The following is a 23,967-nucleotide window of genomic DNA, read 5'->3' on the forward strand; positions in this document are numbered from 1 at the left end:
GCCGTTTTCGGCACCGCTCGGCGCTCCGAGTCAGTTGCCGCGCTAAGTCCGTTTGCGGACTAATACGCGAGATGAACAGATTAAAAAAGGGCACGTCGTGCCTTGTCTCGCCCGGCGAGTGTTCGGCCGGGCGGCATCCGGCTGATGCTCGCCGGGAATTATGCGTTTTGGGGCGCATCGTTACACAGGACTGCCGTCGCGTCATTTCAATTTCGTTTTGCAGGCACCTCGTGTAATCGTCGAACGTTATAGTACGCGCTACGACGTTGCTCTTGACACCTTTCGCTTTTTTACAGTCTTTCTTACCATCCACTCTCAACGCGTACATCTTCGCCCTGAGTCCAACAAATTCGGTCATGATCGCACCGTTATTCTCGTCCTTCATCAAGCCCGGCACTTTTTTGTTCTCGACCGTTATACCGTACGCGTTGTCGATCGCGTAATCGCTCGTATCGAATCTAACGATATCGCGTTTCACGTTCTTGTACACATCCTCGCACTCTACGTGATATATCAGACTGTCCGTATCGGTGTACATAATTCTACACATGTCGCCATACAGGGGAGACATGTACTCGTGATGAAATTCATACAAACAGACTTTCGATATGTCGAGAATGCACATGCCGACGTAAATAGGTTTGTCAAATTTAACCTCGAGTTTTCGCAGTTCGACGGCTATCAGATTTTCCGAAAAAACGCTCCTGCTGTGAAAATTTGGTTTCGAGATCAGTGCCTCCGCGTTGCATCTACCGTTCCACTTTGTCAGTAATTTTACATCAACGTGATCGCAAACATTTTCCATCGTTTTCCCGAAAACCGCGTTGTTCATCAATTTATATAAATTTTTCTCAAAATCGTTTTTGGCCAGTGTTCTAAATTTCGTATTGAGCTCGATGTAAGTGCGGAGCCACGTAGATTGAGCGAATTGCAATACGCGATGTATCTTTGTGACGCGAAGGCCATGGCGCGTGCACTGCTGTAGGTTGCGATAATGGATGATGTAACGCTTCTTATCGTACAGCGTGGCGAGAAGTTTGCCCGGGCGGTTTATCGCGCGTCGGACAGAACGGTAGGTCAGCGTGCGCGTCGAACTTTTTAATCTGTTTTAAAGTCATTGGAAACTCAATGTCTTGTAAATTTAATACTGTTGTGTAATGTCGGTACGAAGATTTCCGTTCGGAATTTCTTTCGGCTGGATGTAGAGCAGCCACCACCGACCACGCGAAGCATGCATTGTCCATCGATTGCACGTTGATCACCGCTTTTTTCGATTTAATTTTCTCAGGTAAATTGATGTAACATCCCGCGTGCAAAGGATTGTATTTGTTCACGTTTACAGTCAAATTGAATATACGCGACAACGCCCACCCGCTGTCGCGTTCCTGAAACTCTTCGAGACGCGATAAGGTAGGCTCGATAACGTGTCGCTCGTACCACTCGCGCAGATCGGACGCACGAAAGAATTTACAGTTTCCCGTGTTGACACTTTTGTTCGCACGTTTGTCACCCGTCACAAACTCGCCGTTGAACACAGTGTTTATCTTTACACTTGCGTGTTTTTGCATGACGTTTCGCACACGATCAAGCACGATGACTTCAGCGTCTTCGAGAAATTTTCGCGGTTCGATGTAATTGATATTTATCACCACACCGGTCAATACACGGCTTTCAAACGCGGCATTGATCTCTCGCCAAACGAGTCTTTCCGCGTTATCGTCACTACTAGTGCCCGCCGCGTACTCATCACCGATATGTACGAACCGTCTCTGTAATAGAGTCTTCGCACCTTCGAGTCGCGCGATTATTGCCACTAAAGATTGTCTGTTTCCGACAGTCTGAGAGCCGTCTGAGAACCGCGGACGTTTGGAACGACAGTCTTCTTCGAGCTGCTCAATAAACTCCTCGCATCGCTGTGCCCATGCAAAATATTCGTCCAAGGTAGTGATTTGGTCGGATCGTTCCAACAGGTCGCGTTCCGTTTCATCGGAATGTTCCATGTTTTGTTTTTTAATACTGTTTTTTTTAGATCACGTCACATTCTTCGATGGAGCACTTGCACGTGACTCGATCGCACGCTAAACAATATCGTTTGCAACGTTGAATGTCATAGTGCGCATTCATAAAATAATTAGGACTGAAGTAGGGGACATTAAAGTGCCAATTATTAATATCATCACAGGCATGTTCATAGGTTCTTTGAAGCATCAATAAATGATTAGGATCATTGATAGAGTCAGGGTACATATACATACGTACTGAATTGTTCATCACCACCAATTCAATGTATTTCCCAATACCTGTATGAATCTTAATGTATGTTGCTTCACAATCATCGAGCTTTTGATAAATTTTAATCTCTTTTATTGTGAAAAATATTCCTCTGTATTGAATACTTTACACAAAAAAAAACTTCACCCCCCGCGTATAAATGTTCGCGTTGCGAAAGCTAACCGAAGACTGATCCGCAAGATGTGGATCCATAATTATCCTGGCGACAATGGATGCTATGCGTTTGTATAATTGTCGCTAGACATATTTTGTTTATCCATTCCAGCAGCCAGACATCGGCGCTCGCTTTTTTGTAATATGTCGCGCCATAACCAAATACCGCCGCGACGCCGCGACGGTTAAATCGTAATCGGCAGCGGCTCTTCCTAGAAAAGAACATGAAAAGGACTCCGCAACTGTTAAATCGTCACCGGTGACAAATTTTATCAATTGTTTACCTCGGCTATTTTATCTTCAAACCGTCGTCGGTCCATCGACGCTCGCTTTTGTAGTGTGAGACGCCGTAACCGAATAACGGCTCGCAAGTTATAGAAGGGTGAGATCATTGCAGAGACAAGTGTCTAACTCGCTATTTTGTTTACAGTCGCCGATAAAATTCCAGCAGCCGAACGGCGCCCGTTAGCCTTTGTAATACCCCCGCGCCGGAAACGCGGACACCTACCCCCCCCCCTCGGCGGTACCCGTTGTCAACGATATGTTTATCAATATTTAATAAACAATATGTCCCGACACGCTCGCCGACCCCCCCCCCCAACACCCCCTCGCCCTAGAACACGGATACCTCCCCTCTCCCCCCCTCGGCCTAAAACGCGGATACCTACCCCCCCGCGGACCCCCTCGCCATCGGGTCCTTCCGCCTCGCTCCCCCCTCGGCGGTACCCCTTGTCAACAATATGTTTATCAATATTTAATAAACAACATGTCCCGACACGCTCGCCGACCCCCCCCAACACCCCCTCGCCCTTGAGTTTCCCCGCCCCGCTCCCCCTCCCCCGCGGACCCCCTCGCCTTCGAGTCTTCCCCGCCCCGCTCCCTCCTCAGAGCACCCAAGTTAGATCTGTCAAAATACTATCTACTGCAGATATAACAGTGCAATTATTCCAAGTTCTGAAAGTTAGTATGTGTAAATAAATATTTTTAATTATAGAAAAATATTAATTATTTTATCTTTTAAAACTTATATTATATATTTTAAAGTGTTTAATTATTAGATTAATTAATTTAAAAAAATGTACTTACATATTTTATCTGCTGTTCAGGATTTTCCGTCGCGATCGCGGATCGATTAAACACACGTAACGCCATTTCTCAGCCGCCCTCTGCACGAGGTGATTCCGTGCCGCACCCCCGTCACCCCTGACCGCGAAGTCTTTCCCGACGCGGTATTGATCGCAACATGCCTGGATCGCGTCATCTAGTCAACGTCTATACGTGTCGCGCACCCGAAAACTAGCGAAACGGGACCGCGAGAGCTCCAGTCTCAGTAGTCACATCTGGTACTCCGTGTCACGATCCTCGCCGTCGTGCACACGCAAAGTCGAACTAAGTACTCCGTTTCACGCGGACGCTTCACGCCGTCGTGCAAACGTAAAAGCAGTCACAATACGTACGTCGTTTCACGCGGTGTATCCTCACCGTCGTGCACACTCAAAGTTACCGCGCCGTTAGTGCGCCCGCTCATTTCACCGCGCCATTAGTGCGCCCGCTAATCACCGCGCCAACAGTGCGACTCCTAATTACTGCGTCTTAGCACGCTCGCTCATTTGCCGTCGCTGTCTCGCGATCGGTGGATATTCGCGTCTCTGGGTGCGTTCGGGAAGCTCGCTACCGCGCTACCAACGCTAACGCTATTAACTCCGTTCATGGAGCCATGATAGCGCTAGCAAATGCGAGCTCCATGAACAGCAGTAGCGTATTATAGCGTAGCGTTTCGTAGACCCCTGCACCACCAAATTTGAAAACCTGAGTTAATAAATGCTGCTGTATCAATTACTTCTTTAATATTTTCGAGAGTAGTATGTGTGTAAATGAATACGATTCATTCGTAGTAAAACAACTTAAAGAAACTATTTTACAAAATATAAAAAAGCGATTTCCAATTCATGAAACTCATGTTCGCGGAGCACTTCTGGATCCGACTCTTCAAAGTGTTAGAGGTATTGCTGAATATCTCGCAGACAAGTAGCAATCTCTTGAGGAATTTTTAATATATATGATCCACAAAATGGTTTCCCTGAATATAAAAAATGAGCAGGTTAGATTATTTTTGTATTTTATTTATTAACATTAAGCGACGTTTTAGATTAGATCTTATTTTAACAAATATTTTTATTCTAGTAAAACTTATTATCCAATTGAGTGACTTTGTTTTTATATAAAATAAGAAATATAATTAAATATATTTTTTAAATAATATATCCATATTCGGTTCCATTTGATTATATGTTATATAGAATTAATTTATACTTTTAATACAATTAAAAAATTAGTGTATATGAATTTTGTCCATTAAGCTATATATAACTTTTATTATAGTTTTTATAAACTATGTCTAAGCAATACCTTAGTCTAGATAATTTACAGTATCTAGATTTACAAAATCTAGGTTTAATATTGTAATTAAGCCTAGTATATACATATAAGTCTTACATAGTTTATATTTGCAACAGCTTCTATATTAATCACCAAATATAAGGTTATTATTTTTATGATATATATAAGTTAGATTCTCATGTTTAGTTTTACTTTTTTTATAATAGATTATCCTAATAAGTCATGTGGGCTTCTTGGAGTTAAAAAATTGCGATTGGAGTTGGCTGCGAAACATACAATAAGCATTATTTCTCCTGAAGATCCTATTCTTGTCAAAGTTAAAAAGTATTTACGCATATGTCAGAATCTATTATCGAAGATCTTCCACAATGGTAAAATAAATTAAATGAAGTTGTCACTGCCGAATTTGTACAAATTGTTATGCTGCATTTATGCCATAACGCGATTATATACAAATTCAGCTTCTGAATGCGCGTTTTCTTCTGCAGGTTTGCTTATCACAGCAAAACGTTTTTCGTTAAAACCATCAAAATCTAATAAAATATTATTTATTTACGGTAATTTTAAATTAATAAAAGATATGTATTTAAAGTACAGAAATGTTTAATAAGTAAGAGAGAAAGAAGTCTGATATCTGATGGTTATACAATGAATTACATGTTATTTTTGTTACGTATGATGGTCAGGAATAACATTTTAAGATAAATTTTATTTTTTTTTGTGAAAAAAAAAGACATTAGTAATCTTAAGGGGATTCTGCAGTGATAGGCAAACTTCCTCGATGTCGATAATATCAACCTTTCTAATTTTGTTTTCCCTATATCTGTCTTTGTCTAACAAAATGACATCTGTCCTTTTTTCGATTGCTCGCCATCTCTCGCAAGATCCGGCAACTACTGTTGCTGCTCTTCTTGTCATTCTGCATCCGTATTTGCATTACTAAAATAATTTTTCGATATAACTTTTTTTGTACGCATTGAATCTTACTTCTACTTGCACGATATCATTCCTACATGTTTTTCCAAGGGCAGATGATAAACATTATGTATGTATTGTTGTGCCCCTTTTTTGCGGAGGGACACTTGGATTCTTTTTGATCCACGGAGGATGCAGGATAGATAGAAATAAACGGCACTTTTGAATAAAGGATAACTTTTAATAATCACTCTGCGTTACAATCGTTATTCGCGTTTGATGCCCGTTACTGATCTGCTCCCTGACTCCGATTGCCCTCCTCGTCTCCTGCTGTCGCTTCCTTTTGAATCCTCGTCTTGTCCTTAAATATCGCTGAGTTGCTCGATCGTATCTGGGCCGATCGCGCAACTCATCTCTTGCTGATTCGGCGTTGCGTAATTCTTTCGGGCTTCGTCTTTATTCTTAATACTATTTGTTATTATATTAATTGGGGCCACAACATCCCTCTCCCTTTGAGAGAAGGAAACTACGGTCTGTAGTTTTCGCTACAATTTTTCGCTGCTTATCCTATTTCTATTTCTGTTAGGGTGATTTATTTTCTTTATTTGTTTCCGAGGTTACATTCTTCTTATTTTCTAGTATAGTATCGCTGAGTCGCCCTGTACGTGCGGTCGGGCGCTTGCTCGTTTCTTATGTCTTTTTATTACATAGATGATTGTTCCTACTATGCTTAATATAGTTATTAACGTAAGTGTCGATCCTACGGGATATATGACATAGGGATTTTTTATTAGGGTGTCTTGGGATTTTTCCAATTCTTTATTTATGTCGCTTATTTCTAGACTTAATTCCATTAGATTTTTCGGATTCCTAATTACAGGTTCTAATTTAATTTCTTTTTTCGCTTGTTCGTTAATATTTTTATTTTTGTTTGTTAGCGTTAGGTTAAAATCTGCTAAGTGCATTTCTATTTGTCTCATAGTCGTTTGTCTTTTTGTTTTTATAATGATGTCGAGTGTGGTTAGTTTACAATTTTTGATTATACTTAGTTTCCCTGTTCTTTCTATTTCTATTTTTTGTTCTGCCTGTTCATTACATTGAATCGTCAGCTGTTGTTTTTTCGGCGTTAAGAATAGCCACGTTTGTGGTTCGCTTAATGTTATCCATAAGGTTACGTTTGACATTATTTGACGTTTCTCGCAGGTGTTTACATATCCTGGCGTTTTTACGTAGACTTGTACTTCGCATGGTGCGTCGGCTTTTACAAAATATACCGGGTAGTTTCGGTTACATACATATTTTACTCCGTTTCGTTTACAGTTGTTTAAATCGCGTTCCTCTAGCGTTATGTAATTATGATTCTCTTTATCTATTGCTAATATGTTGTGAGTAATTCTTAGGAATGTGAAAATATTCGCGTGGTTAGGGACAGGTAATGGTGTCGCTCTTATTATTTCGTACACGGGGTATGCTACCACGGGAAATTTGATTATTGTATAAATGTTCGGTTTATCATAGTACGCGTTAATTTCTACATAGTTTTGTATCTCGTTCCAATTTTCTAATCTAGTTTTAAAAGGAAAGTGGGATCCATGCGTCAATTGTGACGTTGCCTCTTTTAGTTCGGTTATTATTTTTTCTATTGGTAATAGGCGGGTGAGTATGACTCCTTCCCGCGAATATGTGAGGTAGTCTATCGTGTCTTTCACGTCTTCTGTTAGATCCTCTGTAATTGTGGTTAGCATTAAAAGCTGTTCGTCTATTTCTTCTCTTTTGGCGTACAGTGCTGTGTCCAGCTGTATCCGTCTCGTGACGTTCGTCATCAGTTGTTCGTTGTGGTATAACGATTTTTCTAAGGCCTCCATGTGGCCTATTGTGGCATTTATCACCTTTAATTGACTTTTTGCGGTGTGCCGTAGAGTCTGTTGCTGATTTTGTATCAGTTCAAGCTGCTCCTGTATGTGTTTTGCGTCGTCGGCATCCATAGTGCCGAACAGCGTTTTGCTGATCGTGCCGATCGCGTCTATTAAACCTCGTTTATTATTATTGGTTTTATATATAGTCTGTAATCGCGTTAACAATTGCGTTAATTTTTTGTTATTTTTCTCTATCGTATGGAGAATGTTTTTGCACGTCTGCTGCGTGTCCTTTGCGATTATCGTTTCGCATACTTCTTCGGCTTGCTGTAGAAATTCCTGAAGTTGGTGATATCGGTTTCCTAGGGCTGCTACGTCGATTTTAATCGCTAGTTTCCAAGTAGCTTCTACCTGTTGCAATTGTCCGGTTCTCTCAAAGTATATTCCCGGCTCGCTGCTGAATTGTCGTATCTCGTACGATGGTGCTGTCTCAAGTTTCGCTTTTTTCGCGAAGTGCAGGACGACGATCAGCGTCCTGTAAGATAAGGACTCATGTTACCTTTCTTCGAATTTTTACCTTGGCTTGATAATGCCTTCTCCTCGCGTTTTTTCTCTCCTCGCGCGTTTAGTTGCTCTTGCGACGTGGTTCAGAGAGTACTTTTATTAACTCTATTAAAAATGCGGTGCATTCAATGCAATCTGTATTTTGCGCCGGCGTCTTGCGACTTGTACTATTGTCTCGCTTCGCGGTTTCAAAACCATTTTCTTATACGGATATAATTTTAATGTGCTATTCCCTATGCGTATTGAGCTCGATTCGTAACTATATGACGCTCGATGTTTCTTTATAAAATCTACGCCTAGTATTCCGTCGTATTCTATCGGAAAATCATCCTTGACGACATATATCGTGTGCTTGATCTTTTTATCTTTCAAGTCAATAGTTGCTGTAAATTTTCCAATCGTATGGGCTTTATGACCTGTTACTCCTGTAAGGGCCATTTTATCTTCTTCTATCATTGTTTCGCCTTTCAAATGTTTTACTTTTATTATTGATACGGCCGCTCCGGTATCGAACAGTAAATTTATTTTTTCGCGCTTCGCTTCTCGCATGGGCAGAGTGATTAAGTCCAGCCCTGCATGCTTTCGCGGCTTGTTCGTCAGGTGTGACACCTGATACTCTAACGCCGGTCGGCGCTGCTTTGTGTCCTCTTTGTCTTCTTCATCGCTATTCGCGGCTGAATTACTGTCCTTTTTTCTCGGGCCATTCGTTTTCGGGTAAAAATTTTTATTTTGTCCTCGCGGATTATTAGGTTTGTTGTGATTCGTCCTTTCTTTATTTGGTTGACCATTTAACAACCAACATTCTTCGCGCATGTGTCCTGCCTTCTTGCAGTAATTGCAGACTTTATCTATCGCGTTTACGCGGGGTGTCCTATCGGGTTTCGGTAAGGAGAAACGGTTCGCATATCTATTGGTACGACATTCCCTTCCGAGGTGCCCGTATTTTCCGCATTTTTGGCATTGTAATATCGATCGGTTATCGCGCGGTTGCGGCGAGTACGCATAATTATTTCTGGGACGCGGCGGAATTCCACTCGGCCCGTTTACTTTTTCCTCGGCGCTCGCTCCGGCAATCGCTTCTTGCAATGTTGCGAAATGCTGAGCTCGGACAAGTAACTTGATCTCGTCTCTCAATCCTAATTGAAAATTCTGTAATGCCTGTTGTTGAATCGTTTCTAATATAGTTCGCTTGCTTTCTATGGTGTGATTTCTTTCCTCTACCATGGAGTCGTATAGCTCCATCGCTAGCTTATCGGCTCTTAATCCGAAAGCTCTTGCATTTTCTCCGGGTTTTTGCTTGAGTGTATTAAACTCTAGTTGTAAGTGTGTTGTGCTTTTGCGGCTCAAATAGCAAACTTCTAATTCCTTCTTTAGTTGTGCGAAATCTCTTATCTCTCGCGTTTGAAAGTCTATCATCGCTCTTCCTTTTAGCTTTGTGCATAGCACTGCTTCTAATAACGTTCCTTCTTCCATAGGATTTATGTTTTTTATTGCATATGACGCGGCGCTTAAGAATTCTTGTAGTTTACTCGAGGTTCCGTCGAACTCGGGTATCATGTCTCGTGCCTCTTTTAATCGTAGATATCCGATTGCGCGCTCCGCTTGGTTCCGAATATCGTATGACGTTCTTCCGTACGTTACTTCGAACGGGAGGTTACTTGGCTCGCGTCTCGCGTGAAATTCGCGGCGTTCAGGATTCGCCGTTTCTAGTTAATTTACGCGATCTTGTAAGTTGCGGATTCCGTTTAATATCTCGTCGAGAATGGAATCTCTATCGTCTCGCGGCGGTCCGGCCCGTGCGGGTATCCGGTTACGGTGATTCGCCGGGGTGCCTCTTTGTGATAGCACTCGATTAAGACGGTTTATTTCTTCGTCTATTTCCTCTGGGGTTATCGGCGCGTTGTCATTTACGTTATTCGCGTCGTGGTTGCTATTTGTTGCTTCCGTCATCTCAATTACGTTCGCGTGTCTCGGGGCAGAATAATACTCTTGCGGGTCAAATACGCTGCTATCATACGAGGTCAATGAGAACTCTCGTCTGTGTGTTCGCCTACTGGTCGTACTGTTCGCGTCTTCGGATTGTGCGTGCGCGTGTGAGGGGTGGAGTCTATTTTCGTCGGGGCAGTTATTTTGTCCTATTACTCTCGCGTCTAAAATTATAACGGAATCGTCGAATTGTTCGCGTTCGATTACGCTGTTCGGGTGTAATTCCGGTTCTGATTCGCTTTCGCTTGAGTAGTACGCGTCTAAATTTCTACGCACGGTTTCGCGATTATCGCTTACGACTTCTTCGGTCGTTTGCACGGGGCTTAACGGTCTATTTCTACGCGCTCGTCGTGACGTCTCGCTATGGAGCCACGATTGGTTTAGTTCCGCAGGTGGATTTTCGTTTTCCGACATCTACGGTGATTGCGTTTTACATAATTTGCTTAATCGACTTACATTACGGTCGCTAGTCGCATGTTGCTGGTCGGTGCTCGTGCCGCCTTATCTGTCGGTGAGCTTCCGTTGAGGTAGGTCGGCGCCTTCTCGGGTTACGCTGCTCGCTTGTCCCTCGTCGGCCGCTACCGTGTTGTCCGCTGTTTTTGAATCTGGCTGCCTGTGTCTCCGTTGAGGATGTTGCACTGCTTCACTGATTCACTTATTTTTCTGTTTCAGCTGCCGTTCCCGTCCTGCCAATGGATCCCTCACGCTGCCACCATTTGTTGTGCCCCTTTTTTGCGGAGGGACACTTGGATTCTTTTTGATCCACGGAGGATGCGGGATAGATAGAAATAAACGGCACTTTTGAATAAAGGATAACTTTTAATAATCACTCTGCGTTACAATCGTTATTCGCGTTTGATGCCCGTTACTGATCTGCTCCCTGACTCCGATTGCCCTCCTCGTCTCTTGTTGTCGCTTCCTTTTGAATCCTCGTCTTGTCCTTCAATATCGCTGAGTTGCTCGATCGTATCTGGGCCGATCGCGCAACTCATCTCTTGCTGATTCGGCGTTGCGTAATTCTTTCGGGCTTTCGCGGTCGCGTTCCCTATTGTTCTTCGCGTCTTTATTCTTAATACTATTTGTTATTATATTAATTGGGGCCGCAACAATATAAACTGCAGAATTTTTGTTTTAAGCAAATATTGTTGTCAGGTGACAGCTGTGTATGTGCCCAAATAAGTAATATTTTTAACTTTTTGGTGTTTTTGATTTAAAATCGCGTTTGTTACCCTAGATTTTTGTGCGTACTTTAATTCTGTAAAAGATTTTTGCAATTCTATAAAGCCAATTAAACAATCCATCGAAAAACAATAATATGTCGGTAAATCATACGGCTGCAGGATCCCCTTAATAAAGTGATCGTATTTTGAAAACAAGTGCTGAGTATTTATTGTTTGCTATTTTTGTTCATACCGATAAATTATCATCCGCCAATTTCGCCGCCGCTGAAAAAGAAAATTATTATATAAATATATTATATATATGGGGCATTCTCTGTCAACCGGACACCCCCCTCTGCCCAAAATTTGTGTCGACCGATTGAGGTCAATGAGGGCTCAAATTGTAGGTAATGATATGTAGTTTCTTGTACCGTGTAGCCTTTTTGAGAATTTAAGATGGCTATCAAGGTGTCACGATGATAATCGGAGAAAACAAGAAAAAAATCAGTAAACGACTTTCCGTATGCCACACGATCAATCAAAGAAGCTCTGAAACTATTGATGGGATGGTTTTTGAGGTCGTTGATTACGAAACTGAAGTAAAAATTCTAAAATTCAAGATGGCTGATCAAATATGGCGACCAAAACCGTAACGGCACCTTCCTATGTTCCGTAAGGCTGCTCGAATGGGCACTGGTTACGAATCTGCTACCAAAATTGAAAATTCAAGCATTTTCCGACCAGTTAAAGTAAGACTAAGTTAAAGTAAGACTAAGCGTTGTCCGACCAGTTAAGGCAAGACTGAGGTACGGTCCAGCCGGTTGAGGCGAGACCAAGCGTTGTCCGACCAGTTAAGGCAAGACTAGGGGACTGGATAAAGAATTTTACTTTATATACCCCAAGGGGCCTTAAAGGGTGTTTTGAAGAGACGTACCCAACCCTAACCTCCAATTCATCCACTACTTTAATGTTTCCTCTTTTTGGACCAACGGTTTAACGTCTCTTCCGAAAGACGGAGCCCAGTTTTCTCCGCATCTTGCACGGAGGGGCGCCAAATATAAGCGCGGTTTTTTTGGAAAAAAACTTTTCCATGATTTATGGCTCTAGTGGACTCGAACCTGGTTCCTCAGATTACGAGTCTGGCGCTCTACCACTAGACCACACCGCCGGCCGCCCTAAGACTAGGGGACTGTTTAGCCGGATTCACACCAAGAACAGGTGACCGCTTCACGTCTCACGACACTCTTTCTCTCTCACGACACTCTCTCTCTCTTTCTCTCTCTCTCTCACGACATTTTCTCTCTCTCACGACACTCTTTCTCTTCTCTCTCTCTCTCTCTCTCTCTCTCTCTCTCTCTCTCTCTCAGCAGAAGCAGGCGTGTGAAACTTTGCTCCGTAAAAGTGTTAATTTTTGAGTGGTTTAGAAGTGAGGGAGAGTGTTAAAAAGTTGTGTAACGAATATCTGCATAGACCGGGGGTAGCCATGAGTGTTATCTAGCCGGAATATGTTGATACATAGACACGAGAACTGCATTTCGTTCAGAGGTCATCGAAACCTCGTACGACAGGTAGACATCGACGGCGAACACAAAACGCTGACGTGTGAAAGTGACGTGTTAAAGTGACGAGTCAATTAACTGTCTCTGCCGATATTAGCAGAATGAACGAGGAATACGCCGAGTATCGATGCTCGGCATGTAAGAAACCGATAAAAACGGAGGTGATAGCATGCAAGTCCTGTGCCAAGCTTTTCTACCATCCAGGTTGTGTATCTAAGCACAAAATTTATGATAGAAACCGCGATTTGGTGTCGTGTCCTGGCCCATTCGAGAAGCTAATTGTTAGTGATGGTGATAAAGTAGCTGATATAAATAAAGCAGTGGCAGCAGCAGAAAGAGCAACGGCACCTGCAAAAATGAGTCCGGCGCCAAGCAGCGGGAATAAAGTAGCAGCCGCGAGTGATATTGATAGAAAAATAGATTGGCTTGTAAAAACAGTGAAAGAATTAAAAGATGAGGCAGCATGTAAAAAGGAGATCAAGTCAATGATAAAAGAAATAGTCCGTGAGGAGATGGGAGGCATTAAACAGGAAATAGAAGAATTGAGAAAAATGTTGACGCAAGGGGCATATGGATCGTCAGGTGGAGCGACAAAAAAATATAGCGATGTGATTAAAGAAAGGAAAGAAGAAAATATCTTGATTATAAAACCAAAAGTACAACAAGAGAGTGAAATTACGAAGAAAACAATTAAAGATAAAATTGATATAACCAAGATGGAAATAGGAATTACCAAATTAAGAAAGAAAGGTAAAGGGACAGTGATCTTAGGATGTGAGTCGAAAGAAGAGAAGGATAAGCTAAAGGCGACGGTACAAGCGGCAATGGGCGAAGAGGTCAAAGTCTCTGAGCCACAGAAGAGGAAACCAAAGATTAAAATAATTAATGTTGGTGGAGAAGAAATGAAAATGGAAGATAAACTGATAGATACAATCAAGAAGCAGAACAGAATTGGCGAAGAATCCTGTATGCACCTAGTGAAGAAAATATTAAGAGGAAAAAGTAAGGATACTGAGCAAGGATCCGTAATAATTGAAGTGGATGAAAGCACTCATAATTCACTAATAAACAGAGGAAAAATAAATTTAGGATGGCGAAAGTGTCCTATATTTAATTATATTAGTGTTAGAAGATGTTTTAAATGCTGGGGCTATTACCATATTACCAAGAATTGCACGAGACAGGAAAACATGCTATAAATGTGCAGGAAATCATAAGGCGAATGAATGTACGACGGCAAAGAAGAGGTGTGTAAACTGTACCTATAAGAATCAGACGTACAACTTGAAGATAAATGTTGAACACGAGACGCTAGATTCGGAATGTCCGACATTTAAGAAAGTATTGGAGGAAGAGAAAAAAAAAGCCGGCTGGGAAGATGCAAAATAGCAACCACAGGGAGAAGCGGAATTACTCTGGTGTACGAATGCACAAAGCTTCTTGGCGCATAAGGACGAAATTCAACATCAGATTATGAAGAGGGTGAATTCTGTGATTCTAGCGTTATCCGAGACTAGATTGACTGTAGAAATTGAGGATAGTGAGATCAATGTACCGGGGTATAGTATAGTTAGATGTGATGCTGAAAATAGAAACACAGGAGGAGTACTGTTATATGTTAGGGATGATATTAAATTTAAAATAGTTGATAAGAAAAAGATAGTGTCAAATTGTTGGTGCGTGGTGGTAGAAATAAGAGAGAATTTGTATAAAGGTATGATAGCAGTAGTGTATCATTCGCCGAGTGCGTCAAATGGCGATTTCGTGAGATTTTTGGAAGATACGGTTGAAGATTTAATAATAAAGTATGACTGTATAGTGATAGGGGACTTTAATATAGATATAATGGTAGATTCATTTTACACAAAGAAATTATTAACGGTAATGCCTAGGGATGAGGCAATACGTTGATTGTCCAACGAGAGTTACAAAAGATAGTCGAACGATGATAGATTTAATTTTTTCGAATAAAGAAATAAAGGTACAAGTGAATGAGAAACCTAAAATCACGGACCATACATGGCTAAAAGTAGAATTTAATATAAATAAAAATAGAAATAAATATAAAGAATTTAGAGGCAGGGACTATAGTAAATTTAATGTAGATGAATTTCTTAGAATAATGGAAAAAAGAACTGAGCAAGGTCAAGGGCTAGATATAAGCATAAGGGCGGAGAGATTTGTTAATAGTATAGTAAGTGTATTGGATACTGTAGCACCTAAGAAAAAGTTTAAGATTCCGAAAATATGGGAAGGGAAAATGTGGTATTCAGATGAAATTAGAATGGCAGCAGATAGAAGGGATGAGGCTCACAGTAGAGCAATAAACTCAGGTAAAGAACAGGACTGGGAATTCTTCAAAAATGAAAGAAATGCAGTAGTTAAACTTATCAGGGCAAAAAAGAAAGAATATTATGAGAATATGATAGATAATAATAGGAGTGATCCTACAAAAATGTGGAAAACTTTAAAAGAATTAATTAAAGGTGAGCAAAGGGGTTCAGAGAACATCGATAATGTAGATTTTGAAATATTAGAAGACATAGAAGAATGCAATATAGCTGATAAATTTAATATATATTATGTAAAAAGTATTAGCAACATTGTGCAATCTATTAGTAATAAGGGAATAGAAGGCACGGGTAGGAGACCTATTTATGTAATTGAGAATAAGGAAATTATGGATAATTTTGAGCCAATTAGTGCAAGTGATTTGGAACAAATTGTTAGGGAACTACCACGAAAGAACGGAACAGAGGAAGGGATAAATAGTGATATACTGAAAATGGTGCTACCTGTGATAAAAGATGAGTTTGTAGGGGTAATAAATGATTCGCTTAGGACAGGTAAATTTCCAGAAGGATGGAAAACATCCACGATAATACCGATACCAAAGGTAAACAAACCAAAAAAAGCGAGCGAGTATAGACCGATTAATGTTACCGATATATGAAAAAGTATTAGAGTTAGTTGTAAAAAAACAGTTGGAAAAATTTCTAGATGACAATGAAATAATAACCGAATACCAATCGGGATTTAGGAAACAGCAGTCGTGTGAGACAGCAATTCAAAGTTTTATCGAAGAATGGAAGTTGATAATTGAGGAGAAAAAAATGGTGGGGGTGTTATTCCTGGATCTCAGGAAAGCGTTTGAGACAATAGATAGGGTAAGATTAGTGGAAAAATTATATCAGTATGGAATAAGAGGAGTGGTACTGGAATGGATAATATCGTATTTAAGTAATAGAAAGCAGCAAGTTAGATTCAATGATATGTGTTCTAAAATAATTGAGACAGTATATGGCGTGCCACAGGGATCAGTATTAGGACCTCTATTGTTTATTTTGTATATAAATAATATAGTTAAAGTCTGTCCGGAAGGAAATATATTTAGATTATTTGCAGATGACACGACCGCAAGTGTAACAGGAGAAAGTTGTGAGGAAATAGAAATAAAACTAAATATGGTGCTCGGTATACTTGAAGAATGGATGAATGTGAATATGTTAAAAATAAATGCAGATAAGACCAAATATATGATAGTTAGAAGTATAAGGAAAGAAATAAAAACGGACATAATAGTAAAAAGTTTGAATGGAACTATAATTGAGCGTGTCGAGATAACGAAACATCTGGGTGTAATGATCGATAGTAAACTCCATTGGGAGAATCACTGTGATTATATGTTAAAGAAAATAGGGAAAAAAGTGAGTTTTCTGAATAGAATAGGAAATGATATATCGGCGTACACTCGATGTACTGTGTATAAGTCTATCATAGCGCCTCACTTTGAATATTGCGCAACGATGTTAGTAGGCATGGGTGAAACGCAACTGAATCGACTGCAAGTGGCACAAAACCGTGCCATGAGAGTCATACTGTAGTGCTCGCGATATACAAAGGTAGATTTGATGTTGCAAACCCTTAAGTTTATGAATGTAAGACAGAGGCTAATGTACAATGTATGTATTTTTCTTTTTAAGATAGTAAGAGGCATAATGCCAAAACACTTAAGTAATAGGATAGAAATAGTAGGAGATGTGAGTGGACGATGAACGAGACAGGCTGAGAATATTAGAATTCAATATCGCAGGACGAAAAGCGCACAGAAAAGTTTATTTTATGAAGGTTTGAATATGTACAACGCCCTACCGATAGAAATTAAGCAATGCGAAAGAATTGTACCATTTAAACGTAGGTTAAGAGAATATATTGTACCTCATGTAGAGGAATTAATTTAAGGATATTTTATGTAAAAAATAGCCGAGAAGGCTAATAAACTTCAATCAATCAATCAAAATCTCTCTCACAACACTCTTTCTCACGACACTCTCTCTCTCTCTCTCTCACGACACACTCTCTCTCACGACACACACTCTCTCTCACGACACACTTTTTCTCACGACACTCTCTCTCTCTCTCTCTTTCTCACGACAGTCCCTCTCTCTCTCACGACATTCTCTCTCTCACGACACTCTCTCTCTCTCTCACGACACTCTCGGCCAACGCTTGGTCTCACGACAGGACAACGCTTGGTCTCGCCTCAACCGGCTGGACCGTACCTCAGTCTTGCCTTAACTGGTCGGACAACGCTTAGTCTTACTTTAACTGGTCGGAAAATGCTTGAATTTTCAATTTTGGTAAGCAGATTTGTAACCAGTGCCCATTCGAGCAGCTTTACGAAACATAGAAAGGTGCCGTTGCGGTTTTGGTCGCCATATTTGATCCGCCATCTTGAATTTTAGAATTTTTACTTCAGTTTCGTAATCAACGACCTCAAAAACCATCCCATCAATAGTTTCAGAGCTTCTTTGATTGATAGTGTGGCATATGGAAAGTCGTTTACTGATTTTTTTCTTGTTTTCTCCGATTATCATCGTGACACCTTGATAGCCATCTTGAATTCTCAAAAAGGCCACACGGTACAAGAAACTACATATCATTACCTACAATTTGAGCCCTCATTGACCTCAATCGGTCGACACAAATTTTGGGCAGAGGAGGGTGTCCGGTTGACAGAGAATGCCCCATATATATATACTAGCTGGTTACCCGGGCTTCGCCCCGGAGGACATGTGTAATAAGACACGCAAATAGTCTCTCTCTCTCCCCCCTCCCTCCCCCTCCCTCTCCCTCTCCCTCTCTCTCTCTCTCTCTCTCTCTCTCTCTCTCTCTCTCTCTCTCTCTCTCTTTCTCTTTCTCTCAAATGCTATAAATTGAAAAATATTACTTTTTTATCTACTTCTGATACCGGTTTCCAAAATGATCGGTAACAAAAAATTATATACTTTATTATAGCATTCCCCAAGAAATTCAACACCTACTTTATGTACAATTCTTTGAGATTCAGTCATTCGGAACCGGTTTCCAAAAAGATCGGTAACAAAAAATAGTAACACTTTATAGCACTCCCCGGGAAATTATACTCCTACTTCATGTATAATTCTTTGAGATTCAATCAATTATTTCCCAAAAAATTAGAAAAATTAAAAAAACTGGTTTCCAAAAAATCGGTAACAAAAAACTATACACTCTACACTCCCCGGGAAATTCTACCCCTATTTCATATACTTTTAATAAAAATTCGGTCAAATGGTTTTTAATTCGAAAAATTTTTCATACCGGTTTCCAAAAAAATCGGTATTAAAAGTATATGAAATTTAATAAAAATTCGGTCAAATGGTTTTTAATTGAAAAAATTTCGTTACCGGCTTCCAAAGAGATCGGTAACAAAAAATTATACACTTTATGGCACTCCCCGGAAAATTTAACCCCTGTTTTATATACAATTCTTTGAAATTCCGTCAATTATTTCCCGAAAAATTGAAGAAGTTAAAAAAACCGGTTTCCAGAAAATTGGTAACGAAAAACTATACACCCTATAGCACTCCCCGGGAAATTCTACCCCTATTTCATGTACCCTTGGTAAAAATTCGGTCCACTAACGAATGAGTAGTTCGCGGACAGACGGACGGACGGACAGACAAACAGTCGGGTTTTATATAATAGTATGATATATATACAGGGTGTCCAAAAAATCGCCTACTCCACTTCGGGAGGTGATTCAGGACCCAAAAACAAGCAAAAAAGTTCATACAAACATAGGTCCGGAAATGAGCCGTTTCCGAGTTATAGCCACTTTTATGTTCAAAAATCGTAATTTAGAATCCGCTTGGCATCCCTCTTTCTTAATTATTTCTTAAATTAAAAATTTTTATTTTTAAATATTTTTAATTTTTTTATTTTTTTTCAATTTTTCAATATTTGTAAATACGATTACATTATTTTTAAAAGAAATCAGTTGTTTTCACGGCTATTCAAAATTGGTTGTTTTCACGGCTACTTGAAAGCAGTTGTTTTCACGCCTATTCAAAATCAGTAAGTAAATCACGGCTTTTCAATAAGTTTCAAATTATTATTTAACAACACCTTACTTTTAGGTTGTATCTAATCTTTCCGTATTCATCAATAGATCGTTTAAGTTTTAATGAATTAGCTAATATTTAAAAATAAAAATTTTTAATTTAAGAAATAATTAAGAAAGAGGTATGTCAAGCGGATTCTAAATTACGATTTTTGAACATAAAAGTGGCTATAACTTGGAAACGGCTCATTTCCGGACCTATGTTTGTATGAACTTTTTTGCTTGTTTTTGGGTCCCGAATCACCTCCCGAAGTGGAGTAGGCGATTTTTCGGATACCCTATATATATATATATATATATATATATATATATATATAGGTATCCGAAAAATCGCTACCACTTCGGAGGGATCGGGACCCAAAAAAAAATATAAAAAAAATATATATATATATCATATAAAATATATATATATATATATATATATATAAAATATAATATATATATATATATATTATATAAAAAATAGGTAATATTATTTATTTTAGAAAAATGTTTCATTTTGATTTTCTTAAATATATAATCAATTATAAGATCATTAAAAATTGAAAGTATAAATAATACATGAATTTTATTATTACCAAACTCGATCAAATAAATTCGGTGTCTTACATATATAATCGCCAACTTTTATGAGCTAAGATATAGATAATAAGTTTTTTAGTGTTATTATTATGCTTTTACCTGTTTTTTTGGTTGGTTTTATGCAATTAATTTAATTTTAATTTTAGTCTTTAAATGCATAAATATTCTTGTATGTTTAATAACATATATTTGCAATATAAAAAATAGTGAAACTGAAGAATTCCTCCCTGATGGAACACCTACACTTAGCGAAATATACAAAGATTTTAAGTGTGCAAGTAGAACTTGCACATTGCTTCCTCATAGAGGAAACTTTGTGAGCGAAGGTTTCTACTTGCACACTTTTTTTTATTGTGATAAGCTTTATTGCGACTAATATCTGTTATACTAATATCTGTTATACTATTACAAAAATTAATTAAATAATTATTTACTAAAATGATCCTTACTATCTAATCCAATGGCGCAACAGTCTGAATCGGACTTAGGCCTTCCCCAAAGTCATGTGCTTGTGGTGCGCACGTAGGTTGTACATAAGCACATACCTACAGTTTAACGCTGGATCCGAACGGCAAGATAGAAGCGGTTTCTAGGCAAGGGATACTCCTGACGGGCTGCCACTCCGTCGAGGAGGAGAGACAAGCGATACAATTTTATTTATTTTAGTTCTACCAAGACTGAATTCGAACCTGAGGTTTTTGGTTTAGCAGACCAGTGCGCTGTCTGCTACGCTACGCTTGCTCTCATGATCCCTATTAATTGTGGATATTTCTTATTTCTATTTTGTTCAATTGGTTAGTTAATTCTTTTATCCTATACATTTTTTAAGCAAAAAGCAAGTAACCTTTTCACCAATCTTCGTCAAATTTAAAACAACCTTCCTATGATACCTTGTATGTAAGATTACATGTATAACTTGTACACCTTTTAGGCAAAAATTGGTAACCCCTTTACCGATCATTGCCAAATTCCACACCAACCTACCTTTAACGATACTCTATCCTGTGACGCAGTTTCGCTGCATCGTGGCAGCGCCCCACCACCGCCGTCACAAGGCGCGGGATTCGCGCCCGAGGACGGTTTAAAGAGTCGATGCGAGATCTCCAGGGGCATATTGTAATCGCGTTATATTTTCTGATCCCTTTTATTTTCTTATTTTGTATAATGCGCGGCGCCTCACCGAGACGAGACACGGATTTTCTCCGAGGGAATACAAGGGATTACAAAAAATGGAGCAGGCCAGGAGGATATATACTATTTTCACGTTACAGATAGCATCGTCTCGCGAGCCTTTTCCTCTCGAGTTCCACCGTTCATTCAGATATTCCGACGAGTTGCCGGCTGCCGTGTCGGGAAGCTTTGAAGCCGCCAGATATTTGCACGATCCGACAATAATCTAGTCTCGAGTAAACTTGACGGGAAACATACGGACGCGTAATACGATCCTACGCTTGAAAAACGGAAGAAAACAGGTTCGAAACGATCAATTTTGATGCCGTTTTTATCGAGGGAAGTAGAGCTCCAGAGTGAAACGAGTCAAACTGAAACGATGCGATAACGCAATAATCCCACTTGCAAGTGAAACGCGCTCCTTTATGTGAAGAAACAAACTGTACGTTTTGTAATGCAGCGGACGACTGCGCATCCACGGGACTGGTACACCTTTGTATTTACATCATACTCCTCTTTAGCTCACTCGAGCGTTCCCTCTTTTCGGCTCACCTGAGCATTTCCTTTACCTTCCTGCTCACCTGAGCTTTCTACCCGGGTCGCTGGCTAACTTGTTCCTTTTCAATATAATTATTAATACACTTCTCTCTCTGTATATTAATATTTTTTTTTAGAATTACTTGTATGTAAAATATGTTAACGCATGTCGGAAGATACAATCCGAAGTGCGCGATATGTGGTCGGTTGGTGCATAAAATACCAGGCACTAGGAAAATAATAGCATCATTAGATGAAGCAGCTTTCTTTTCAAGAGATTCATCGCAATCTCTTAGTATTGACGATATTATTTGTGGCTATTGTCGGGTGGTTGCGTATAGACGATGCAGAACAGATGATTCCAATAATCGAGATGAGCTGGAAGATTTATCTCAGAACTTATCGCAGAATTCTGTCACTGATGTATCCGCATCTCAGTCTAGTCAGATGGACCTAATCTTCTATACTGAATTACCAACTGATTCTGAAGAATGTACAATTGAATACATAGAGATTGAAATTCCTAGAACGGTATCTACTCATAAGTATTGCTGTTTATGTACTGAAAAAAAAAAACAAATTGAGAATAGTCCCACAAGAAGCCTGAATGCAGTCATACATCAAACGGAGAGTTTATATTCCTGAAGGAAATCGATGCTGTGAACATCACTTGATTAAAAATCGTTTATATGATGATAATGTGAATCTCTTAAAAGTCTTTTCTAATTCGTCATTAATGAAAGCAGAAGAAATGAAAAACATCTTTGATTGTTTATCAAATAAATGTAATTTAACATTATTTGACAAAATCGGTAATTATAATGTATCTGAAGAGCAGATTCGTGTATTCACAGGACTAACTTGGGTAAATATTCTCGAATTGAGAAGAATGATGATATCAATGCGAGATACTGCAGGTCGTACTGGAATTCAAGCACTGATTGTATTTTTATTAAAACTTTGATCCGGAAATTCGAATAAAATGATTGCTTCTATATTACAACTTGAAAAAGAGCAGCTAGTTTCCGAGTATTCCTCTGTTATTAATGCTTTCGAAACATATATTTTTCCATCTAAGTTTGGATTAATGGCAGCGTCTCGAAACGACCTATTTGAAAATAATACCACTGAAATTGTAAAAAAACTCTATGGTATTCATGATAAGTTGATACTTATCTGCGATGGAACATATGCTTATCATCAGAAGAGTTCCAACAACGAATATCAAAGAAAAATCTTATTCAGTCCAAAAAAAGATGTCATTATGCAAACCGTTCACAATCTGTACAACTAATGGATTCGTAGTTGATATGTTGGGGCCGTATCTTGCTAATGTCAATGATGCTGAAATTATGCGACGTGTAATAGAAGACCCCAACGGTTTGTGCAATTTATTGCTTCCAGGTGATATTTTCGTTATAGATCGGGGTTTTCGCGATGTAAAGTGCCATTTAGAATCTAAAGGATTTCGGGTGTTAATGCCAGCATTAAAAGGTGCACGCCATCAATTGACTACGTGCGAATCCAATGAGTCGCGTTTTGTAACCAAAATTCGTTGGGTAGTAGAGGCAGTACACGGAATGATTAAACAGAAAAATCGCCTTCTTAATCAGAAGTTCGATAATAAAATGCTTCCTAAGATAGGTGTATTGTATCGAATAGCATCGTTTCTTTTGAATCAATTTGGAAAGTAATTAAATTCTGATGACCAAATATCATCTGAGGTTGTTGAACATATGATTGCACGAAAAGACATCGAGAACACTTTGGCTATTATGGTTGAAGAGAATGGTTGGTTTCGAAAACAAATACCTTTCCAAAATATTTCCTCCAGTGACTTGATTAACTTCCCGGAATTAACAAAAACTGATTTGAAAATATTATTCACCAGAACTTATCAGTATTCGCAAGCGATTTCCTACTTGGGAGAAATTATAAATAAAGATGGTAGTTTGAATTTGCAGTTTCTCAAAGACCAGTCCAATATACTCAAGCTTCAAGTACAGTCCCGTCACATATCTAGGAAAGTGTATCGATGCTTTATTGAATACACTCCTGATAGTATTGGTTATTCCGGGATAAAAAGATATTTTTGTGAGTGCGCCAATGGACGAAGAACAGTTGGCTGCTGTTCGCACATTGCGGCTATTATTTATTATTTATTTTACGGACGATACTTTATAAAAAAATTCCGAGACCAGCCCAGTATTTATGTACACTATTCAAAACAGATGGCATCACGCCTATTATCAATGAAGATAGTGATGAAGATTTGTCCATCCATATAAATATAACTGTAAATAATAGTATGAGAGTAATTATGTGAACGAATGTGTATGTGTACTTCATTATTTTGAGTGTATGTGTAG

At 39.4% G+C, this 23,967-nt stretch overlaps 1 protein-coding gene and 1 pseudogene across 1 annotated transcript; one reads left to right on the plus strand and one right to left on the minus strand.

The window, feature by feature from the left end:
• Positions 1–7,208: 7,208 nt before the first annotated feature.
• On the minus strand, positions 7,209–9,630 carry LOC139822267 (uncharacterized). The gene has a single exon (XM_071793885.1). It carries the CDS (start codon positions 9,594–9,596, stop codon positions 8,289–8,291), a length of 1,308 nt encoding a protein of 435 aa, XP_071649986.1. The 5' UTR covers positions 9,597–9,630; the 3' UTR covers positions 7,209–8,288.
• Positions 9,631–12,473: 2,843 nt separating this feature from the next.
• Positions 12,474–15,817, plus strand: LOC139822313 (uncharacterized; annotated as a pseudogene).
• Positions 15,818–23,967: the final 8,150 nt, after the last annotated feature.

This window comes from Temnothorax longispinosus, chromosome 11 (genome assembly GCF_030848805.1).
Source record: "Temnothorax longispinosus isolate EJ_2023e chromosome 11, Tlon_JGU_v1, whole genome shotgun sequence".
Taxonomy (NCBI): Eukaryota; Metazoa; Arthropoda; class Insecta; order Hymenoptera; family Formicidae; genus Temnothorax; species Temnothorax longispinosus.